Below are 19,899 nucleotides of genomic sequence, written 5' to 3' on the forward strand. Positions count from 1 at the left end.
AGTTTCTCCAGGCCAGAGCAGGTCCTTGGCACAGGCAGCTTTCTTATGTTTTGGTGTATATATTGTAAACCTAGTTAAGTTACTGCAAAAGCCAGCCTGAAGGACTTGTAAACCCTGTTGCACCCAAAGACAGTATATATGGGTGGAAGTCTCTTAGGCCTTCAAGTGGGTGGCTCAAGTACAATATTTAACCTTGTCAATTATTGATTGTTAGACAAGCTGAATTTGCATTTTAAACTTACAAGCAATTACTTATTTTCGGAAATATTGTTCTGTTTTTTTTTTTTTTTGTCTGTTTTTTGTTTTGTTTTTTTTACAATTTCAGTTGACCTTGATATTGCCCCCAATAATATTCCTTATGATAAATGTGTATTATTGGACTTGGATGATAATTAAAAGCAGGTGGATGACAAGGTGTTTGTTTCTTATAAACAGAGCTTCAGCTCTTTGCATTTTTTTCAATGACATTAGCAAATGGAAAATGGAAAGAAGAAAAATTGAAAGAAGAAAATGGAAAGAAGAAAAATGATAAAATGATCACGATATATATATATATATATATATATTAATATTATATAATAATAATATTATATATTAATAATAATTTCACTTTGGATATTAAAATTCTCCAAGTCATGTCATGTTAAAATAAATTATGTGACCATTATGTTTATAAAGGTAAATGTAAAATCTTTCCCTGACAACATTAATATCAATTTACTTCTGCAAGTTGTATGACTAAAAATTAGCAAATTAGTATTAACACTGCATTTTGAACTAATGTTGTTCTATGCGTCGTTTCACATTGTTGCACTTGAGCTGTCATATGCCTGTCACTGTGCACGCTACCGGAATGAAGAAAGGGAGTGGCCATGTCTAATATGGGCGGGCATGAAGCAGACGCACTATCCAACTGGCTGTATCTACTGCACAGACTCTGGCTTCAGATTTCACCAACTCAATCAAGATAGCCACTTTCAATTCAGCAAAATTTAGGCTTTAGAACCACAGTGGGAGTCAGAGGCATGTTGGCTACATATACATGGTATACAGTCTTTGGGTGCATGACTGAATTTGAAACAAAGAAATGTTTTAACATAATATTAGCTAGAACTGTATAATACAGCACTCAGTGTGGGAGGAGGAGATTTGCTGTTTTAGGCTTACTGTAAGTTAGTTTTGCTTAATGTTGATCTAGAATGACAGAACAAACAGCTGTGTTTTACTCAAGATATGAAATTGCATTAACAAATCAAATGGACCTGGTGAACTGTAAAATTGTAAAATAGTAAAATTGTAAAATACTTGAACTTGAAGCCGCAGGTATTAAAGAATTGAAGTATGAGCTGATGTTAACTATTTTAACTCAACTGATACGCTAAAACATGGCTGACCCCAATATATCTGTCACACAGTGACTGTGACTATATGGCACTTGTTGGCCAATACACTTCTCTCAAAGACTAATAATGTCATTCTTACATAAGCTGTAAGAGAGATCAGAGATCATCACCACAAAAGTGGCAAAGATGGTACAGTGATAAAGGTAAAGAAGGGCATCTTCCACATATAGAATATAGAACATATATTCTAAATATAGAACATGTCAGGTCAGATATATGATGCCTTGCATAACAATTCATCATCCCCATCCACCCCCTTTCCCCTTCTTTTGAAGTTTTCCACAGTTTGCAGTGTTAGAAACCAGAACATAAAAAGCCTTAATCAGGATTAATTGATGGCCAAAGGTATTTGGACACCACACCACCAGATCCCATATGTGGGCTTTTCCCAATCTGTTGCTGCAATAGTTGAAGTACCCAATTGCCTTGAATGGCTATAAAAGCCTTTGTAAGGTTTCCTTTCATTGGAACTAAAGTGAATTTGTTCCTGCTGCATGCATGTCTATGGAGACATGATTTGCCCAGATTGTGTGAAAGAACATGATCAGCCTGCACAAAACCTAAACACATGTGGATTGCGCTGGATCACCAAATAGCCTAAATGCTAAAGATCAGTCCCCAAGCTCATTAAAGCTCTTGGGGCTGAATGGACATAAAAAGATTTTCAGAAGGCATATTAGTGCCAAGGGTTTTTGGAATGGGATGGCCGTCCATCCCATCAATCCATTCTCTATACCACTTATCCTACTGTGTTGTGGTAAGTGGGGATGTGGTTGCTTAGTGGCTAAGGTGTTGGACTACTGATCAGAAAGGTGTGAGTTTGAATCCCAAGCTCTACCAAGCTGCCAAGGCTTTTAACCCTCAATTGCTCAGTTGTGTAAAATAAGATGAAATGATAGTCGCTCAGGATAAGGGTATCTGCCAAATGCAGAAATGTAAATGTGAAATGGTCGCTGAGAACCAAGAGAATCTGGGCACAAGGCAGGGTACACCCTGGACAGGATGTCAGTCTGGAATGGGATGTTCAAAAAGCTAATATTAATGTGATGGTCTGGAGTCAACATATATTTGGCTATATGGTGCAAGTCAAGAATCTAAAATAATACACAATATTAAAGTTCAATATTGTTTACAAAATAATTGTAAAATGGTTTACTATTACTATAAAATCCTTAAGAAATCACCTTCTGAAGTCACGTAATTCAGTCTACATCACATGATTTGTAAATACATCAGGAAGGCCACACATTTAGAAAAGTATGTGAAAATGCAGCTTTATTATTGATATACCAAGATCAATTAAACCAAAAAATCAAACATGAATTGGTTACATACATATTCTCCCCCTGGGTCAATATTTGGCTGCAATTTCAGCTAGTTGTCCAGGATATTTCTTAAAATCTCTCCACAACATGATCTTACCACCACCATGTGGAGTGTCTAGGCTATGGTTGTCTTTGAACAACTTCTCCCTTCTGTGCTGCAGATTTCTCTGACCTCACTGGTCTAATTCATATATATTCATGATATATACCCAATTAAGTCCAATTCAGTATTTCAGTTCCAGGTTATAACACTACAAAATGTGGAAAGCATCAATAGGGCTTATGCAAGGCATTATATAATATGATTGCGTGTATACATTTATATAATTTGGGAGTTGTTTGTGCATATGTGTGTTTGTGTGTGTGTGTGTTTGTGCTCATAGGTGGATAGCCCAAAGACAAGAGAGCTGAAATAACACTGTCATTTTTTGTTGCAGATGTGAATAGTAGGAAGCTACAGAACAGGCTGAATGAAAAACTCTGGCTGGTCGAAAATTACGTTCGAACTCAAGGAAGTGGGCGTAACACTGGTCCATCCCATATAGGCAAATCCTAATACATATATATTTAAATATGAATTATTTAACTATTAAACAAGAGTTCCCTTGCCAGTGCCATTCCAGTTTCACTATCATGCCATCTACTTCACCATATACCTTTAGTAGCTAAGACAAGTATGATACTCCAATTGACATTCAGATGTTTCCATGCCAGGGGTATTTAGTATTTAGTATTATTCTTTTAGTAAACTTATCTCCTTGTACTTACATTCCAATATAGTTTTTAATATCTCTTTTTATTTATTTTTTTTCATTCAACATTTCCGAATATAAAAATCTTTTTGGTATTAAGGACCATGAGGTTTTCTAAATTTGTTCTTGTAGCCTGTTGGAGCCAGTGTAGCCATGATGCAATTTCTTTTCAATACAGCAAAAAACAAAAAGGCGTGGCTATAAAGGGCAAACTGGAACAGTATAAAAGTATAAAACTTTTGAGGATGTGGTAGCTTAGGTGTTGGACTGCTGATCTGAAGGTTGTGAGTTCAAACACTGGGTCCACCAAGTTGCCCCTGCTGGACCCCTTAACCCTCAGTTATTCAGCTATATAGACTGTAGGTTACTCTGGATAAGGGCGTCTGCTGAATGCCGTAAATGTCATTTGATACTGGGTTTTACATAGCCAAGTTACACATTACATTGCTTTGCTTGAAAGCTAGTTAACTAGCTTGTAGCAAACCAATACCCTATACAAACTGAAGACCGGCCATACAAATCACTTTAATGTTCTTGCTACCAAAATGAAATGTGTTTCTGCTGACCTGTCTGTGTCTCCCTTCGGGGTGGAAGGATTAAACGCATGAATCATGCAAAAAAGAACTGGAATTGGAAACTAAGTTGAGATGAAAGGTCAGCTTTTTATTTCTTATCTCTGTCATGGAAACTTGATCATGCTGAATGTGTGCTCCATGCCCATCCATGCTAACTTCTGTGGCATTGCATGGTACACTAACAACACAGGCATATGCAATGCTACTGCCATCCATTCTAACACACATTTTAAGATGGCTAAACATCCACCAAAACAGCACTGGATTGGAAATAGTCATAGATAGTAATTCTTCCTGTCTGTACATGTACAGAACTTTAGATCTATAAATAGCTTTTCTTTAAAAAATTCTGTTGTGGGAGGCAAATACAATGTGTATATAATGTAAAAACTGATACAAATAATATAGCTTCTCTTTTCTCAGAATCTTCCATACATTTGCCACCTACCGTCATCACCAAATGTTTTTTCATGTGGTTCAGTTGTCAGAGTTTTTTTTTTGACAGATTAAAAAAAATCAAAACTAAAAATTATAGTCTGAATACAAATTGGTGTTACTTCAGTTCTCTATCTTTGGGCTTCCACGTGTGATTGACCACAGCAAACAAAGGATATCCACAAACACAAACAGCTCCAAGAGTGATGACTGATGTCTTCTTGTCGAAATCCACAGCAACTGAACCATCCCTTCAGGAAAAAACGAACAATGTATTTTTGATACATTCTGCACAATCATCTTGTATGATTTTGCCACTCTTACATATCAATATATTTTAAACATTGAGGACATGTTTAAATATATTGGGGAATGCAATTGAACATGAATGACAATGCTTTTTAAGGTACTTTAGAATCCACATCTCAGTGCATTTAGGCTTGCCATTTGGCTTCTCACTCCTTATTGCTCTTCATCTTTCTTCTGGTTGTGTGCTAGTCAAGATTAGAGCAATAAGGACTTTCAGATGTGGTTTCTGTTGGTTTTTCATTTCGCTTTTCATTAATTGTGTCAGTTTCATGAACACAAAGATCTTTTTGATGACAACTAATGCAATCTCTCCATAGCACCATGTGGGCAGAACATCACCACAGAGGACGGTGCAATTGTGCTCCAGCCCCCATGTAAGACCGGCGCGTGGATTGTCCCTGCAATCATGGCCTGCTACTTGCTGGTTGCCAACATTCTTCTGGTCAATCTTCTCATTGCTGTCTTCAAGTATGGCCTATTATGACCCATCTTTTGACTATTATGTGAATGTGTCCATGTATTAATATGTCAGATATTAACAATATTGCCATCAGTTTAAAGATGTGAGTATAACAGAAAAAGGTATTTCTGCATAGTCCTCATGGCATCCAAAAACAGTTCAAAAACAGAATCTATAAATTACATTCAAGAAACAGAACTTCACTGGGGCATTATATACGGTACTGTGGAAAAGTTTTAGGCAGGTGTGAAGAAACGCTATAAAGAATGAATGCTTTCAAAAATAAATATTTTAATTGTTTATTTTTATCAATTTACAAAATGCAAAGTGAGGAAACAGAAGAAAAATCTATATCAAATCAATATTTGGTGTGACTAAAACCAGCATATTAACCAGCAAACCAAACACACTTTGCACACTTACACAAAGTCAGGGATTTTGTAAGATCAGACTCAGGTGTATGATTAAACAATTATACCAAGCAGGTGCTAACGATTATTAATTTCATATGTAGGTTGAAACATAGCCAAATAGCCAAACTCTGATGCAGTTTCACATACATGGTATACACCATGGTAGTTATACTGCATGAGCAAGGCAAGATTTCAAAGCAGACTTGGGTTTCAGGGTGTGCTGTTCAAGCTATTTTGGAGAAGCACAAAGAAATGGGCAATGATGAGGACCGTAGATACAGTGGTCAGCCAAGGAAACTTTTTGCTTACTTCCCTTTGACATCAGACAAAGTGCCATCAGCAAAGAACTGGCAGAAACCAGTGGGACCCCGATTCACCCATCAACTGTCTGGCCAGAAGTGGTCTTCATGGAAGAATTGTGGCCAAAAAGCCATACCTTCAACATGGAAACCAGGCTAAACGACTCACTTATGCACAAAAACATAGGAACTGGGGTGCAGAGAAATGGCAGCAGATGCTCTGGACTGATGAGTCAAAATTTATTCTGCAGCAGGATAACAACCCCAAACATACAAGCAATGTCATTAAGAACTATCTTTAGTGTAGAGAAGAACAAGGAGTCCTGGATGTGATGGTTTGGCACCCACAGAGCTCTGCCCTCAACATCATCCAGTCTGTCTGGGGTTACAAGAATAGACAGAAGTATTTGAGAAAGCTGAAATCCACAGAAGATTAGTGCTTAGTTTTCCAAGATGTTTGGAGGTTCCTTCAAAAAGTTCCTTCTGTGTGCAAGTGTGCCTAGAAGAATTGATGCTGTTTTTCAGGCAAAGGGTGGTCATAGCAAATATTGATTTTATTTGGATTTCTCTTCTGTTCATATACATTCAATTTTGTTAATTGATAAAAAATATCTATTAACACTTCTATTTTTGAAAGCACTCTTACTTTACAGCATTTTCTGCACTTAATATACCTAATATTTCTTTGGCCTTATTAAATGCTGACCTCCAAGATGGTGTGTTGTTTTCTCAGTAATACGTTCTTTGAGGTGAAGTCGATCTCCAACCAGGTGTGGAAATTTCAGCGTTATCAACTAATCATGACATTTCATGAGCGCCCTGTTCTTCCTCCTCCCCTCATCATCTTCAGCCACATGACCATGGTCCTCAAGCATCTGTGCTGTCGCTGGAGGAAGCATGATGATGATGAACGGGACTTTGGATTAAGTAAGTGAGCAGAATCACAACATTTCTTTATATCCTTAATGACAATTTAAAGACGTGTTGAAGAAGTGTTGCTCAACTGCTGATGTACATCTGTTTATCAAAGTCTATAAATAAACTGCTGAATAAAAATGCAGAGATAAAAACTTTCATTCAAACTACCAGAGCTCTTCATCACTGAAGACGAGCTGAAAAAAGTCCATGATTTTGAAGAGCAGTGCATCGAAGAATACTTCAGAGAAAAGGATGATCGCTTCAACTCTTCCAACGATGAAAGGATCCGAGTAACATCTGAAAGGTTCACAAAACTTACACAAAATTTAGATGAACCATATTCAGTCTGTTGTAGTAGTAAAAATATTACCATTGTATATCCTTGCTATAGTTGTTTTGACCAAAAAAAACCTCCCTAAATAATCATGGGGCTTATTTTCCTACTGTGCTAATGCAGATTTTTTTTTAATGAATTTTAAACTGAGTTTCAGGCTTCTTTAATTCTTGTCTTCACCAGGGTGGAAAACATGGCAATGAGGCTGGAGGAGGTAAACGAACGAGAGCACTTCATGAAGGCCTCATTGCAGACAGTGGACATTCGGCTGGCCCAGATGGAGGAACTGATCGGCCGTATGGCCGTGGCTCTGGAGCGGGTTACAGGTGTAGAGCGGCCCGAGGTGAACAAGGCACGCTCAAGGACGTCATCAGACTGCACTGACACTAATTATATCCTACGTCAGAGCAGTTTCAACAGCCAGGAGGGCAACACCTACAGGCTGCAAGAGTCTATGGAACAGGGTGGAGAGGAGTCCATTTCTCCAACCTCACCCACTGCACTGGCACCACGAGTAAGGAGCCACTCCTTCTACATGGGCCATTCATCCCGAGATAGGTGTGGGACAGACCGAGTTGAGGGATTCTTCAAGGAGCGCTCTTTGAGCTTACACCGTGCCAATAGCTCACAGTCAGTTGCATCAGGAGCTGCCGGAAAAGAGAGCAAACCTGCCCAACTAAATACACTGTATGTACAGCAGCAACATCGACCCTCATCTTGCATTGATATATATGTGTCTACCACTGAGGAGGCACAGCCCCAAGAAAGCTTCCTGGAACCAATTCGAATTCCTCAGAGTATTGCTCGAGATTCAACCCCCCATACAGAGATCATGGAGGCAGTGCTATCCGGGGAACGGGACTACCATTGTAGGGCAGGGGTTAGTGAACGACAGCCAGATGGCACTGTCTTGTTTGAGGATAGCGCTGCCGCTGACCTGTCACTGTGCACCACCCACCTACCACCAGATGCCCTGCCCCCATGGGACACAGAGCCATCTCCTCCACCCTCTGCAGGCATCCTTGAGCGGTCCAAGAGCAGCCGCTTTTTATCAGCAGCTGGACCCTTGTTCTTGGATGAGGCACCAATGGTGAAGTCCCACAGCCTGATGTTCATGCCACGCACCTACTATGGCGGCATGGGCATGCAAGTAAAGGCAGCTGAGTACACCAGCATCACAGACTGCATCGACACACGCTGTGTCTCAACATCATACCCAGTGCCCGAGCGCTCAGATTCACCTGGGGGCTCATTCACCTTTGAGAAGCCCCAGGAATTGTGTGCCTCACACCCAGAGCGTGATGCTGAGCTAAGCCATGCTGAATCTGACCCTGAGGAGCCCACTGAGGGCTCAGGTGAGACCAGCAAGCCCTGTTCCAGTGGAGGTGGTGGAATGGGGGTTGATTTGGCTCTGGGCTTAGCCCTGGGCCCCTTCTGTACTCCAGCCTCTAGACTGGAACGAGCCAATAGTTGCTCCTCGTCAGAGGACTCCCATTCCAATGTCTATGCCCGAAAGAGCTTCTCTATCAGTGAACGCATGGACAAGGGACGTGCCAGGAATCCATTCCAAAGGAGCAAGTCTGGTATGAGGCCTGACAGCAAGACAGACACACTTTCCTTGAGGCGAATGGCTAAGCCATCAGCCTTCCAAAGCTTTGATGGCAGGCACAACTATACGTGATGGTGGAGGAGATTAAGGAGAATTGGTGTACGACATTGTGGATCTACTGTAGTATGCATAGGATGGAAAAGGAATCTTAAAACTTATTTGATGTCCAAAGGTCCATTAAGCAGTTAGCACTGTCTGGGTGAATTATGTGCTCTACATTGTAATGATCTGTTCTGGATAGTACTAGCACATGGCGACACTTTTAGCACCATAGTACAAATCTGGATTACAACATTGCCATTTGGCAAAATTAGTCTGCAGCTCTTGAACTGGTAAATCATAATGTTCATTCTTTTCTGTGAGTTCAGGTGGAAATAGAATAGGGGAATATGTATCCAATGAGCAGACTTGAAATATATAGACAGAGCGTATTCCCATTAATAAGTAGGTTAGCAAGCCAAGTTTTAAACATATTGAGTTCCCTTCTCTCAACTTTAATTATTCCAAACCATTTGTCTTAATCATTTGAGTTTGACTATCCACGTTGTAATGTGACCAACGTAGACATCATGAGTTTAAATCCAAATCAAATAAAAACACAAAGGGAAATATTTTTAAGACATTCAACATTTGTTGTATATAATTAGCCTCATCTTTTATCTTGGAGACACAGGCATAGACATACTTATTATACAGAAAATTGCACATATATTTTCTCAGATGTCTATTATAGATTTGATCATGCTTTGATCATGAAAATATACATTTTATTTCAACCCTTGAGACATTTCTTCTCGGATACCTATATGGTGCAACCAGTGCTTTCCCGCTTTTGTAGGATTTGAAGGACCTACCCCTACTTCATTTCATATACGCTAGTTAGTCCAATGTAACATGTCTAGCACATGGGCCAGACAAACGCAGGGTACATGTGCTAGATAATATTAAAATTGATATTTACATGGTAGATTAAATTAAAACAGATTTGACCTTCATTCAGCACTATTTTACATCTCAAATCATTCAGACAACTAATAATAATATGACTCATAAGTTGTGATTTTCTCAACCTTGATTTTTAAAGTGAGCTCATGAAGATCACCTGGAGATTCAGTCATGAGAGAACCAAGTAATCACTACTTTTTTCACTACCAAGATTATTGATGTAGACTTGCTATGCAAGAGGCCAGGGCAGCAGAGGACAGGGTGGTTCTTATGCACTTTAGAGCACGTGTTGATTTCAGGTATGCACGTCTGTGAGCACTGTATTTCAAGCCAGCTGAGAGATTTTAATCATATTCAAAATCACTATACTGTACAAGTATTAGGATAATTACAGTGTATTACTACATGTATATACAAAATTTCACAAATTATTCTACATAATGATTAATTATTTGTGTGAATAATTGAAATGGGTTTTAGTTAACTGGATCTGAATATCAGAGATATTAATGTGTTGTCCTATGAAAGAAGACATTATGTAAAGAATTGTTTTAATTCACAATGATGAACATATTATTTCAGGATCAAAAACGAAACACTAACACCCCCAAAACACTAACTAGAGGGAGAATAGTGTAAAAAAAAATTAAGATTGCGAAGCAATAAAAAAGAAAGAAAATCCATTATAGATTTACTAGTCAGCTGAAATAAAATGTTAAAGAGATGATAAGCTCATCAGTGTCATGTCCTCCTCTACCATCAGCCTTGTTCTTCTGCCTTATTCATGTGCAATAGCACCAAGAGATTCTAACATACATTCTGTACTGCAGGGTTAAAAAGCAGTCATGGGAGATAAACAAAAGTGTAAAGGAAATAATGACTGCAGTCTGAAAATACAAATGTATATTCATGTGCAGATTCAGATCACACTCATCAACTTACAAATCATGCATCACATCACATCCCTCTATCACAACCTTTACATACCAAACAAAGAAAGACAAAGCAGAAATGACAGAACTAAAAGATATGTGAAATCCTATATATGTATATACATTTGTCCACAAACATTAGAATTATTACTGGACTGCTTCCACCAAAGCAAAGTGCATTTTATTTAGTACTTTGCCACTCTGCCTCTTTCTAACTCTACAGGATATGATACAGTTGCAAGTCAGCTTTTAAATGAGCTAAATTGTATGAGTGACATGAAAATGATCAATGAGATACTGTGTGGCAAAAACAATGAACAAGGCTACACCAACTACAATATACCTTGCATAATCAATAGGAAACCAGGCACCAAAATAAGCTTTTTTATTTTTTATTTTATTTTTTTACCTTTTATTCAATTCTGAAGCCTTTTTGGTCAGCATTCTCATTACAGGTTAATAGATATCAAAAGTATTCAGAAATTGTCTAGTAGGCAAAGATTTCATTGTCATTTTGGACTTCTCCTAATTAAAATATTACAGCAGCAATTTCTGGCAGCAGTCACAAGTTGGCAAGGTATCGTGGACATAACACACCTACGTCCTCCATTCTTAATGCTGACGTTAAGTGTGATTCACTCCGAAACATGGTGTGGTGGCATGGCACAGAGGGGCCTTTTTCCTGGGTCTAGACATTTCAACTAAACATAGTTGTGTAATGTCCTAAAATATAAGTGAGCACCTGGTTGTTACATGTAAAAGATCTGTATGTGTTCCATAAATGTTGCTGTGGTTGTTTAAAGGTTACTACATTTAGCAAAAGGGAGCCAAACAGGGCGAAAGACTTGCACCGTGCCAAAACAATGAGGAAACTTCATGTAAAGTATTTTCTTAATATTTTTTCCTATACTGTAGCATACTGGTTTGTGAGTTATAATTCCACATTTCTGAGCCCCCTCCTTTTTAATTTGTGAGCACTTGTATGCTAATGAGTCCAAGCACATGTTTTTTCCGCAATAATATTGTAATTTTATTCAAAGGGGTCATAGTTAATTTAGTGTCCTAAAAAAATTATTGCATGTCGTTCTTCCACAAGGATGTGAAATGAATTTTGGAAAATGACAGAAAATTGGTGAGGATGAGACAAGTCCCATCCTCCCACTGTAGTAGGCTAAGTATTTGGATGCAAATACAAAGATGTATTCTGTAATATTCCTCAATGTGAATAGGATGTTTGGCATGTATTATTAAATAAATGAATATTTAAGTGAATTAGGACTGGCTTTTTTTGTATTTAGTATAACATATGACACAAAAGCATAGCTCAATTAGACTGCGAGCCAGGACTTCTCGTCCAACATCAGTGCCTGACCTCACAAATGCACTTCTAGAGGAATGGTCAAAAATTCCCATAAACACACTCCTAAACCTTGTGGAAAGCCTTCCCAGAAGTGTTATAGCTGTTATAGTTGCAAAGGGTGGGACAACTCCATATTACATCCACGTGCAAGTAAAGACAGGCGTTTGACAAGACTTTGCCAATATAGTGTATGTTAACTACAGAAATCATGTTAACTTCATTTAAATACAAGCAATTAACATTAGCAGAAGTTTGCGAAAAGCATTTTGTTTCTGGAGCTGATGATGATCCGTGATGGTGGATATGTAATGTTACACTTCCAAACCACAAACAAGAGGTTTTCCCCATGGTGGAAATCATATACTGAACTGAATAAGTGGATAAAACCTGAATCAAATTGTCTTGTTCTGAACCAATGCACATAGAACATACAGTGAATTAAAGTGTACTGAAACACTGCTGGATTTATATTAGATCATTACAAGTTGTTTTGTTTCGGATATGTATTCCAGATTAACCGTGTGTGTGTGTGTGTGTGTGTGTGTGTGTGTGTGTGTGTATGTGTGAGTAGAACTAGTGTGTATAACTTTTATGTGGTCATGTTCCACAGCTCTTTCTAGAAGATGGGACACACTGGTTGTTTTTCACATTTTTGCTGTGTTCACATAATCCAGTTGGGTTTTTGTTTGTTTGTTTGTTTGTTTGTTTGTTTTCAGAACTGCATGGACACAAAAATATGATCTTTTCAAATCATAGCTTGTGGCTCTAGTTTGAATACATTTCCGATTTGTGTCCATAAATGAGATCAGAATTCATATAGCTTTTTGCCAGTCTACATGCTCATATCACTCTCCATCCAATATTGCCACTTGTGGCAAAATATCAATTGAGAAATTGATTTATTCCAGCTGAATAGATGGACGATCATTTCTGGTCAATTCACGACGCAAGATCAAAGTGACCAATCATATCTGTAAAAGTCAAAGTAAGCTCCTCCTCCTTCAATCTGATTGGCTAATTCACACTAAATTGAATTTTGTTTTTATTGTCTATGTATCTATCTGTCTTCTAACTCTTCTTCTTCTTCTTCTTCTTCTTATTATTATTATTATTATTATTATTATTATTATTATTATTTATTTATTTATTTTATCCTTCTGTTAGACCCACAGCCTGTACGATAAAAGTTAATAATAATAATAATAATAATAATAATAATAATAATAATAATAATAATAATAATAACAACAACAACAACAACAACAATAATAATTGTGACAGAAATCTTCCTGTAGATGGCACTATTGAATTACTTTAACACCGACTGAATTGCTGTAGTACAAAATGGTTCTATTTGTTTATTTTAAAGGATTTGACTATTTCTTTCGACCATTTTATGTAACGTTCAAAGCAACCAGATAAAAATTGTACAAACTGTATGTTAAATCAACTTTTATATTTGAAATACTTGATATTATCTTTAATAATCATTTACTTGAAACAGCAGCAATATGCAACACACATTATACTAAAATGGTACATTTATATAATAAAAATAAGAGATTTTCAAACAGTTACATATTTTACTCTTAAGTTTAAGAGCAGTAGAGAAAATAGAGAGTATATCAAAAGGAAAGAAAGAAGATGAGAGAAGAGTATAATATATAAATTAACAAAAAAGGATTTCATTTCTCACTCCTCATTTTGAGGAGAAAGATTCATCTGTAGTATTTTTAATGCGATGGAATTTGCTCTGCGTTCACAAAAATAGTGTGTGCATTTTGAACCACTTGATCAAGTAATGCAATACACTTTATCTGAGAATAAATGAAATTGATCTAAATGCATTTAGTGACATTTGGTGCACCAACACACACAAAAAAACATAACTGAAGCACTGCTACTAAAAGTGCGAAAGTGGTCAGACTCAGTCATCTCTTCAAGCTGGTATTTACAACTGCTGGTCTTAGAAACTTTTTTACTGAAATATTGCAACAGTAAAGCAATACAAAGGAAATCCCAATAATTTGTTGGTTAGTTTAGTGGAGTAATAAGGAAGCTGGAAAATGATTCACCCAGCTGCGTAAGATCTAGGTCTACTGATTTAAACAGCTCATTCTGGGTTTTGGCAGGTGGTCAGACAAACAGTAATATTTTTCAAGTTTTTTAAATTATTGATTGATTGACTGATTGATTGATTGATTGATTTGTTACACAAATATATTGAGACCACATTGACTGTGTTAATAATTGTTCTTGGTAAGCGAAATTCATGCACCAAAGCAGCAACATATCCATGCATACACACCAGGTAAACACTAGCTACCAATGTGACCCACTCACATTGCCCGAGTTCACCCTGCAGTAGCGCGACTCTGCCACTGGGCGCCGCTCGAGACTCACCTTCCTCTTGAGTCAGGGAACATTCTGTTCCTCAGACCTGCACCGAGGACGCGGGCACGCGCGTGACCCGCATGTGCCCTGGCCGCGTGCGCGTTTCGGATGCTACGAAATGCTGATTTGAAAGTTGTTGCTATAGTAACTGTAGGTATTTACTAAATAACAGATCAGATTTCAGTGGCTGCGATTGAGCCCTATTGGTGTTTTTGTGCTGCGTTAAAATTAGGACAACAGAGGCGTGGCAGAGAGAGAGAGAGAGAGAGAGAGAGAGAGAGAGATTGTCTTAAGGCTGTTTTGTTTAAGACATGGGTTTATGGATCAGGAATATAAGTTAGTGAAGTAAAAGTGTGTGTGTGTGTGTGTGTGTGTGTGTGGAGAGAGAAAGAGAGAGAGAAAGAGAGAGAGAGAGAGAGAGAGAGAGAGAGAGAGAGATGGTCTTAAGGCTGTTTGGTTAATGGATCAGGAATATAAAGTTTGTGAAGTAAAAGTGTGTGTGTGTGTGTGGAGGGAGAGAGAGAGAGACTGTGGCCCTTCTTTATTAACTGATTGACAGATTAATCGATTAATGAATAATCGATTGTGATTAGTTAGGCAGTAACAAGTTAGTAAAGTGATATCAGTCATAGATTCTGCTGGAGCTGAAACTCAAATAACATTTTTTAACAAAGTGAACATTTTTGACCAGCAAGAATAAGGGAAAAACAAATCTAATAGCAGTGTGTGCCTTGCCTGCTGTTTGCATACCTCCTATCTCACTTCTTGGATGTAAATAATTTCACTTTCCTAGAACACTGACCGGGGGATTACTGTGAAAAGGGTCCGGTTACACTCGTCCCCCTCGGCGTTTCCTCTCACAGATGCCTGCTACAGACCTACTATTCTTCACCTACTGAAGCCACGTGTAGGGTATAAATCCAAACCCTATCCAAAAATGGACGACTAGGCTCCTTTATAGTTCACTGCTTTCTTTTTTACAACATGGTTACATGTTACTGTACCCCCCATTAGAACGGCTGTTATTGTATTAATTAATATCTCTTTATGTACAGCACTGCAACATAATTAGTCCATTAGATAACAGTATGCATATGCATAAAGCGGAGTGCGTGCCAGTGGGCAGTTCACTGAGGTCGACACCCCTGGGGCAGTCTTCCAAAACGCACACTGGACACTGTATGAGACTAGAACATAAACTATACGTTGCTCTAGCTGCTCCAAGGTGCTAGTTAAGCGCGCTTGAGTGTGGTTTAGGACACAGCATCCATGTTATGGTTTCCGGGTGCGCGCTAGTCCAAGGCCACTCGCCCCGCCCGGAGAGAGCGCGATTGGACAGCGCGAGACATATTTCCGCCGTTTGCTTGGGGATTCCTGGTAGCGCGTGGGACAGTGTTCCGGAAGTGACCAATCAGAGCGCGGATTGGCGATGACGCCCTGGGATTCCGCGAAATTGTTTCTTTTGAGAAAGAGAACAGCGAAAACACTGCGGCGGCGGCGGCGCGCGCTCACAAGTTTTGACGCAGTTATGAGGAAAACTAGCAAAGGCAACGGCACGACTCTGGGATTTGACCGAGACACGGCTGGACATTGTACAAGAGGCGTACAAAGCCCTTCTTTTTCACGTTCACGGGAAGACATATAGATTACATAGATAATCGCGGACACTCGTGGGGTGGACACCACGTTTCCTGGAGCTGACTTGATTCTTCTGATAAACGAGTTGCACAACTCCAAAGAAGAAAAAGCAACCTTTTGTGTTTTGGTTTTCTTTTCTCCCGGACACTGTGGAACTTGGCATTTAGTTGCCTAGCTCTTGAAAGAAAGCTTCCAGACAAATCATGACGGATGTGGATGTTGCCGCGACGCACGCGCTGTCCTCCACGGACGGAGCGGATGTGAAGGCGGAGATGGAGAGCCAGGAGAGCCGCACGCTGCTGATGGTGGCTATGATCCTGCTGGACTTGAAACGGTGCGGCGAAGTCTGCCCTAAGAGCTCGGTAGAAAGCGCCGCAAGCGGTCAATCAGGCGTGAGGGAGAAGTGCCGGGCGGCTGCGAGCGAGCGGCGGGGGCGCAGCCGGCAAAACGCCGAGAAGAAGCACCGCTGCCCCTACGCGGGATGTGGCAAGATCTACGGAAAGTCATCGCACCTGAAAGCACACTGCCGTGTACACACTGGTACGTACTGGATTTCAGGATTCCATGATATAAAGCACTTTCCTGGTGTTATTGAAGTGATTGTAGGTTGCCAGAGCACAATGATACCAACCCAAATCTGAATCTGTGGACAACGCCTTGTGCTCGCTAACACAACAAAACAACTATATAAGGCATTTATATCTGTGTATATATAAAGCTAAAATGTAATAAACACCAACGTGTTATCAGTATGAACAATGTACTATTTGCACAGTTAAAATAATGGCGTTAGGGGTAGACTCACACAATCTGGCAACACGATGTAGGTCGCGCGTGCCACGTGCTGAAAGCGTGGACTGTGCTGAGAGTCTTTGGTTTATACGAAATGTATCGGGTCCAGGAATACATCTAAATAATAATAATAATAATAATAATAATAATAATAATAAAATTAATCTTATTTGTTTTCACTATAATGGACGCATTTTAATACAAGAGTAACAGTAACTACAGACATTATCAGAAAGTTTAATATTAATAAGAACATCCTGACCATATGTAAAGTGGCAGAATGACAGAATTAGAGGTCATATCTGTGAGGACACGTCATATTTTTTTTACTGTTTGATGACACGTCATATTTTTGATTGCTTCTTTGACGTTTTGGGGACCCGTGGTTTTCTGTAAAGGTGAAAAGGAAACGATGCGTGACGGCAGGAAGAAGGGGCGTGTCCGCGGGCTGAAAGGCGTAACAATGTGGAAGGGGGCGTGGTCGCGTGCGAAAACGGCGTGGTCGCACGCGGAAGGGGGCGTAACCTCGGGCAGAGTGCAGCGTGAGGTTGTGACAAAATGTTACTCAGGGAGAACACAACAAGGGTTTCATAAGCGATGTGTTTTGGCAGGACAACGAAATGAAGTAAACCAGGGTTGCGTCACGGTATCTTTATAAACAGTGACAAAACAAATCTGGTCTGTATTTGAATGGAGCAAATTATTCATTGTTTGATCATAATTGATGATATTACTATTATTATTATCATTATTATTATATAACATGACCACATAAACAGTGCAATATGGTCACCTGGATAGGTGACGTCATCGCCCTTTCACAAACACACACACACACACACACACACACACACACACACACACACTCTATTTATGACCTGTTGTACACACCCAGTGCACGTGGCTTCTTTACTGAGTTTCCAGTAACATTGTGCTTTATTGGTTATAGGGTGCTGATAAACCAGAGATTATACAGTGACTATCTCCTGTTCCTGTACAGCAGATGAGGGACTTTAGTCAATCTCTCCATCTATCCATGAAGAGATTTATTTGTTTATATAGTTAACTTGTTACAAATCTTGTAAAAGTGGTCCAATTATACTGTTTATTTTAGAATTAGTTTCTTCTAAGTAAAGACACAAAGTCATTTGCATGTGGATGTCGGTGCACTTGTTCCTTAAAATCCCAGTTTGGTGCCTTTTTTTTCCCCAGAAATTAAACTACAGGCATGATCAAGTGTGCTTATGGCAGAACAAATTTATCTGTACAAACCAGATACATTCATCACTGATGTGTGAATCACTGTGGGCAGAAAAAAAAATCCCCAGACAGCTATGTTCTGAACACAGTGTGCTGAACCTCTTTCTCTCTCTCTCTCACTCTCACACACACTGACTCACACTCATTCTCTCTCTCTCTCACACACTGACTCACACTGATTCTCTCTCTCTCACACACTGACTCACACTCATTCTCTCTCTCTCTCTCCCCCTCCCTCCTCGCTCTTTAGGTGAGAGACCATTCCAGTGCACATGGCCCAGCTGCATCAAGCGTTTCTCCCGATCAGATGAGCTGACTCGCCACTTCCGTACACACACCGGCGAGAAGCGTTTCGCCTGTCCCCTCTGCACCAAGTGCTTCATGCGCAGCGACCACCTGACCAAGCATGCCCGCCGCCACGACGGCTTCCATCCCAGCATGCTCTGCAATTCCAACGGCCGGAGACGCCGCTCTTCGGCCTCAACATCCTCCTCTGGCTCTGGGGAGGCTGAGTGATGTTTAGGACTTTTTAAAAACAACTTATCTGCGCACCCTTCTGACGTGTACGCTGCCGGACTTTGTTGTGACCGTCTCTAGTCTGAGCTTTCCCTTTATCCATATGCGTCAGGCGAATAAAAGTTCTTTTACACACGTGATCTGCTTAACTGACAGCAGTGAAGTGCAGCTGTATGCATACCTACATTTTTGACAGGTGCAGTGGCAGAGGTGTAGGTGTGTGCTGTTATAAAATCTAGTCGCATATCATGGTTTACAATAATTGTGATGGCTAAGTGTAAATTTCTCACATAAAACCAAAACGGACCAGATTCAAGAATGAAGCCATGCTGCGAATCACTGTATAGTAAAGAACTGATTGATTATCAGCACATGACTACTCCCATATTTAATGCAAAGAATCAGTTACAGTGGTTTTTACTTTTTTTTGCAGCAGTTTTATTCTATGGATCTCACATGGTTAAAAGTACACAAATTCCTCCCTTAGACCACTTGTATCTAATCAGCTACTGTATTTTGACATCTGTTTCCAAAGTTTTGACTGGAACGTCAGTGCTCATACTGTATAAGTCTTCCTCAAACCCTCTGGTGGTTTTTTTTTTTTTTTTTGGCTGGTTGATGTGATTTAGGACACTGGGGCACTTAATGCTACCTATAAACATTAACAAAACTTCACAGTATAGTTGAACTTTGTATCATCATGGAGGTGACCATTTTGGAATCTTTGTCTTGGATCTTGAAATAGATTTCCTAGACTCCTAAACTTTAAAGATAAATTATTGTTTAAAGTAAGAAAGTTTGCGGTTCTGAGCACAAACTGAATCAAACATCTTATGGGAAAGTAAACACCTGGGCTGATTGAGTACATTTGTGTTAAGGGGAAATTGTGTAGTTATGTAAATTTACCATGAACGGTCAGCTCTATAATCAGTCAAGACCTCAAATTAATAAAAGAAACATCATCAAGATTCTCTGTGAATAGTATAACATAGCTAAGGCTAGCTAAAACTGACGACTACTTATATGTGGAAAAAAATCGCATTAACTGGGATTCATTGTCAATACTATTTGTGTAGCAGATTATGTGGATCCAATAATTGTGCCATTTTATTACAAACATCTTGGCACGTAGGCAGGTAGGCCTCTGTTCATCATCTGTACCATTTTTCAGAGTTTATGGCTGTAAAATAACATGTATTTATGTATTAATTCCACACCTGAATTCCTCTT

General features: G+C 39.2%; 2 protein-coding genes across 15 annotated transcripts in view; both read left to right on the forward strand.

Moving 5' to 3' along the window:
• Nucleotides 1–12,273, forward strand: part of trpm3 (transient receptor potential cation channel, subfamily M, member 3) — a 149,936-nt gene extending 137,663 nt beyond the window's left edge. For 3 of the 14 annotated variants that reach the window (XM_058375619.1, XM_058375621.1, XM_058375626.1), the window contains 5 exons: nt 3,166–3,273; nt 5,117–5,267; nt 6,705–6,898; nt 7,061–7,193; nt 7,407–12,270. In XM_058375619.1, coding sequence (XP_058231602.1) covers nt 3,166–3,273; nt 5,117–5,267; nt 6,705–6,898; nt 7,061–7,193; nt 7,407–8,904 — 2,084 coding nt within the window. In that variant the 3' untranslated portion in view covers nt 8,905–12,270. Of the gene's footprint in view, nt 1–3,165; nt 3,274–5,116; nt 5,268–6,704; nt 6,899–7,060; nt 7,194–7,406 lie in introns of all 14 variants that reach the window. The other 11 variants (XM_058375625.1, XM_058375629.1, XM_058375630.1 and 8 more) reach the window with 7 other exon arrangements.
• Nucleotides 12,274–15,862: 3,589 nt separating this feature from the next.
• klf9 (Kruppel like factor 9) lies at nt 15,863–19,037 on the forward strand. Its single transcript, XM_058374828.1, has 2 exons — nt 15,863–16,641; nt 18,404–19,037. The coding sequence occupies exons 1-2, from the start codon at nt 16,305–16,307 to the stop codon at nt 18,667–18,669; spliced, it is 603 nt and encodes a 200-aa protein (XP_058230811.1). The 5' UTR covers nt 15,863–16,304; the 3' UTR covers nt 18,670–19,037.
• Nucleotides 19,038–19,899: the final 862 nt, after the last annotated feature.

Source organism: Hemibagrus wyckioides, linkage group LG22, assembly GCF_019097595.1.
Source record: "Hemibagrus wyckioides isolate EC202008001 linkage group LG22, SWU_Hwy_1.0, whole genome shotgun sequence".
NCBI lineage: Eukaryota > Metazoa > Chordata > Actinopteri > Siluriformes > Bagridae > Hemibagrus > Hemibagrus wyckioides.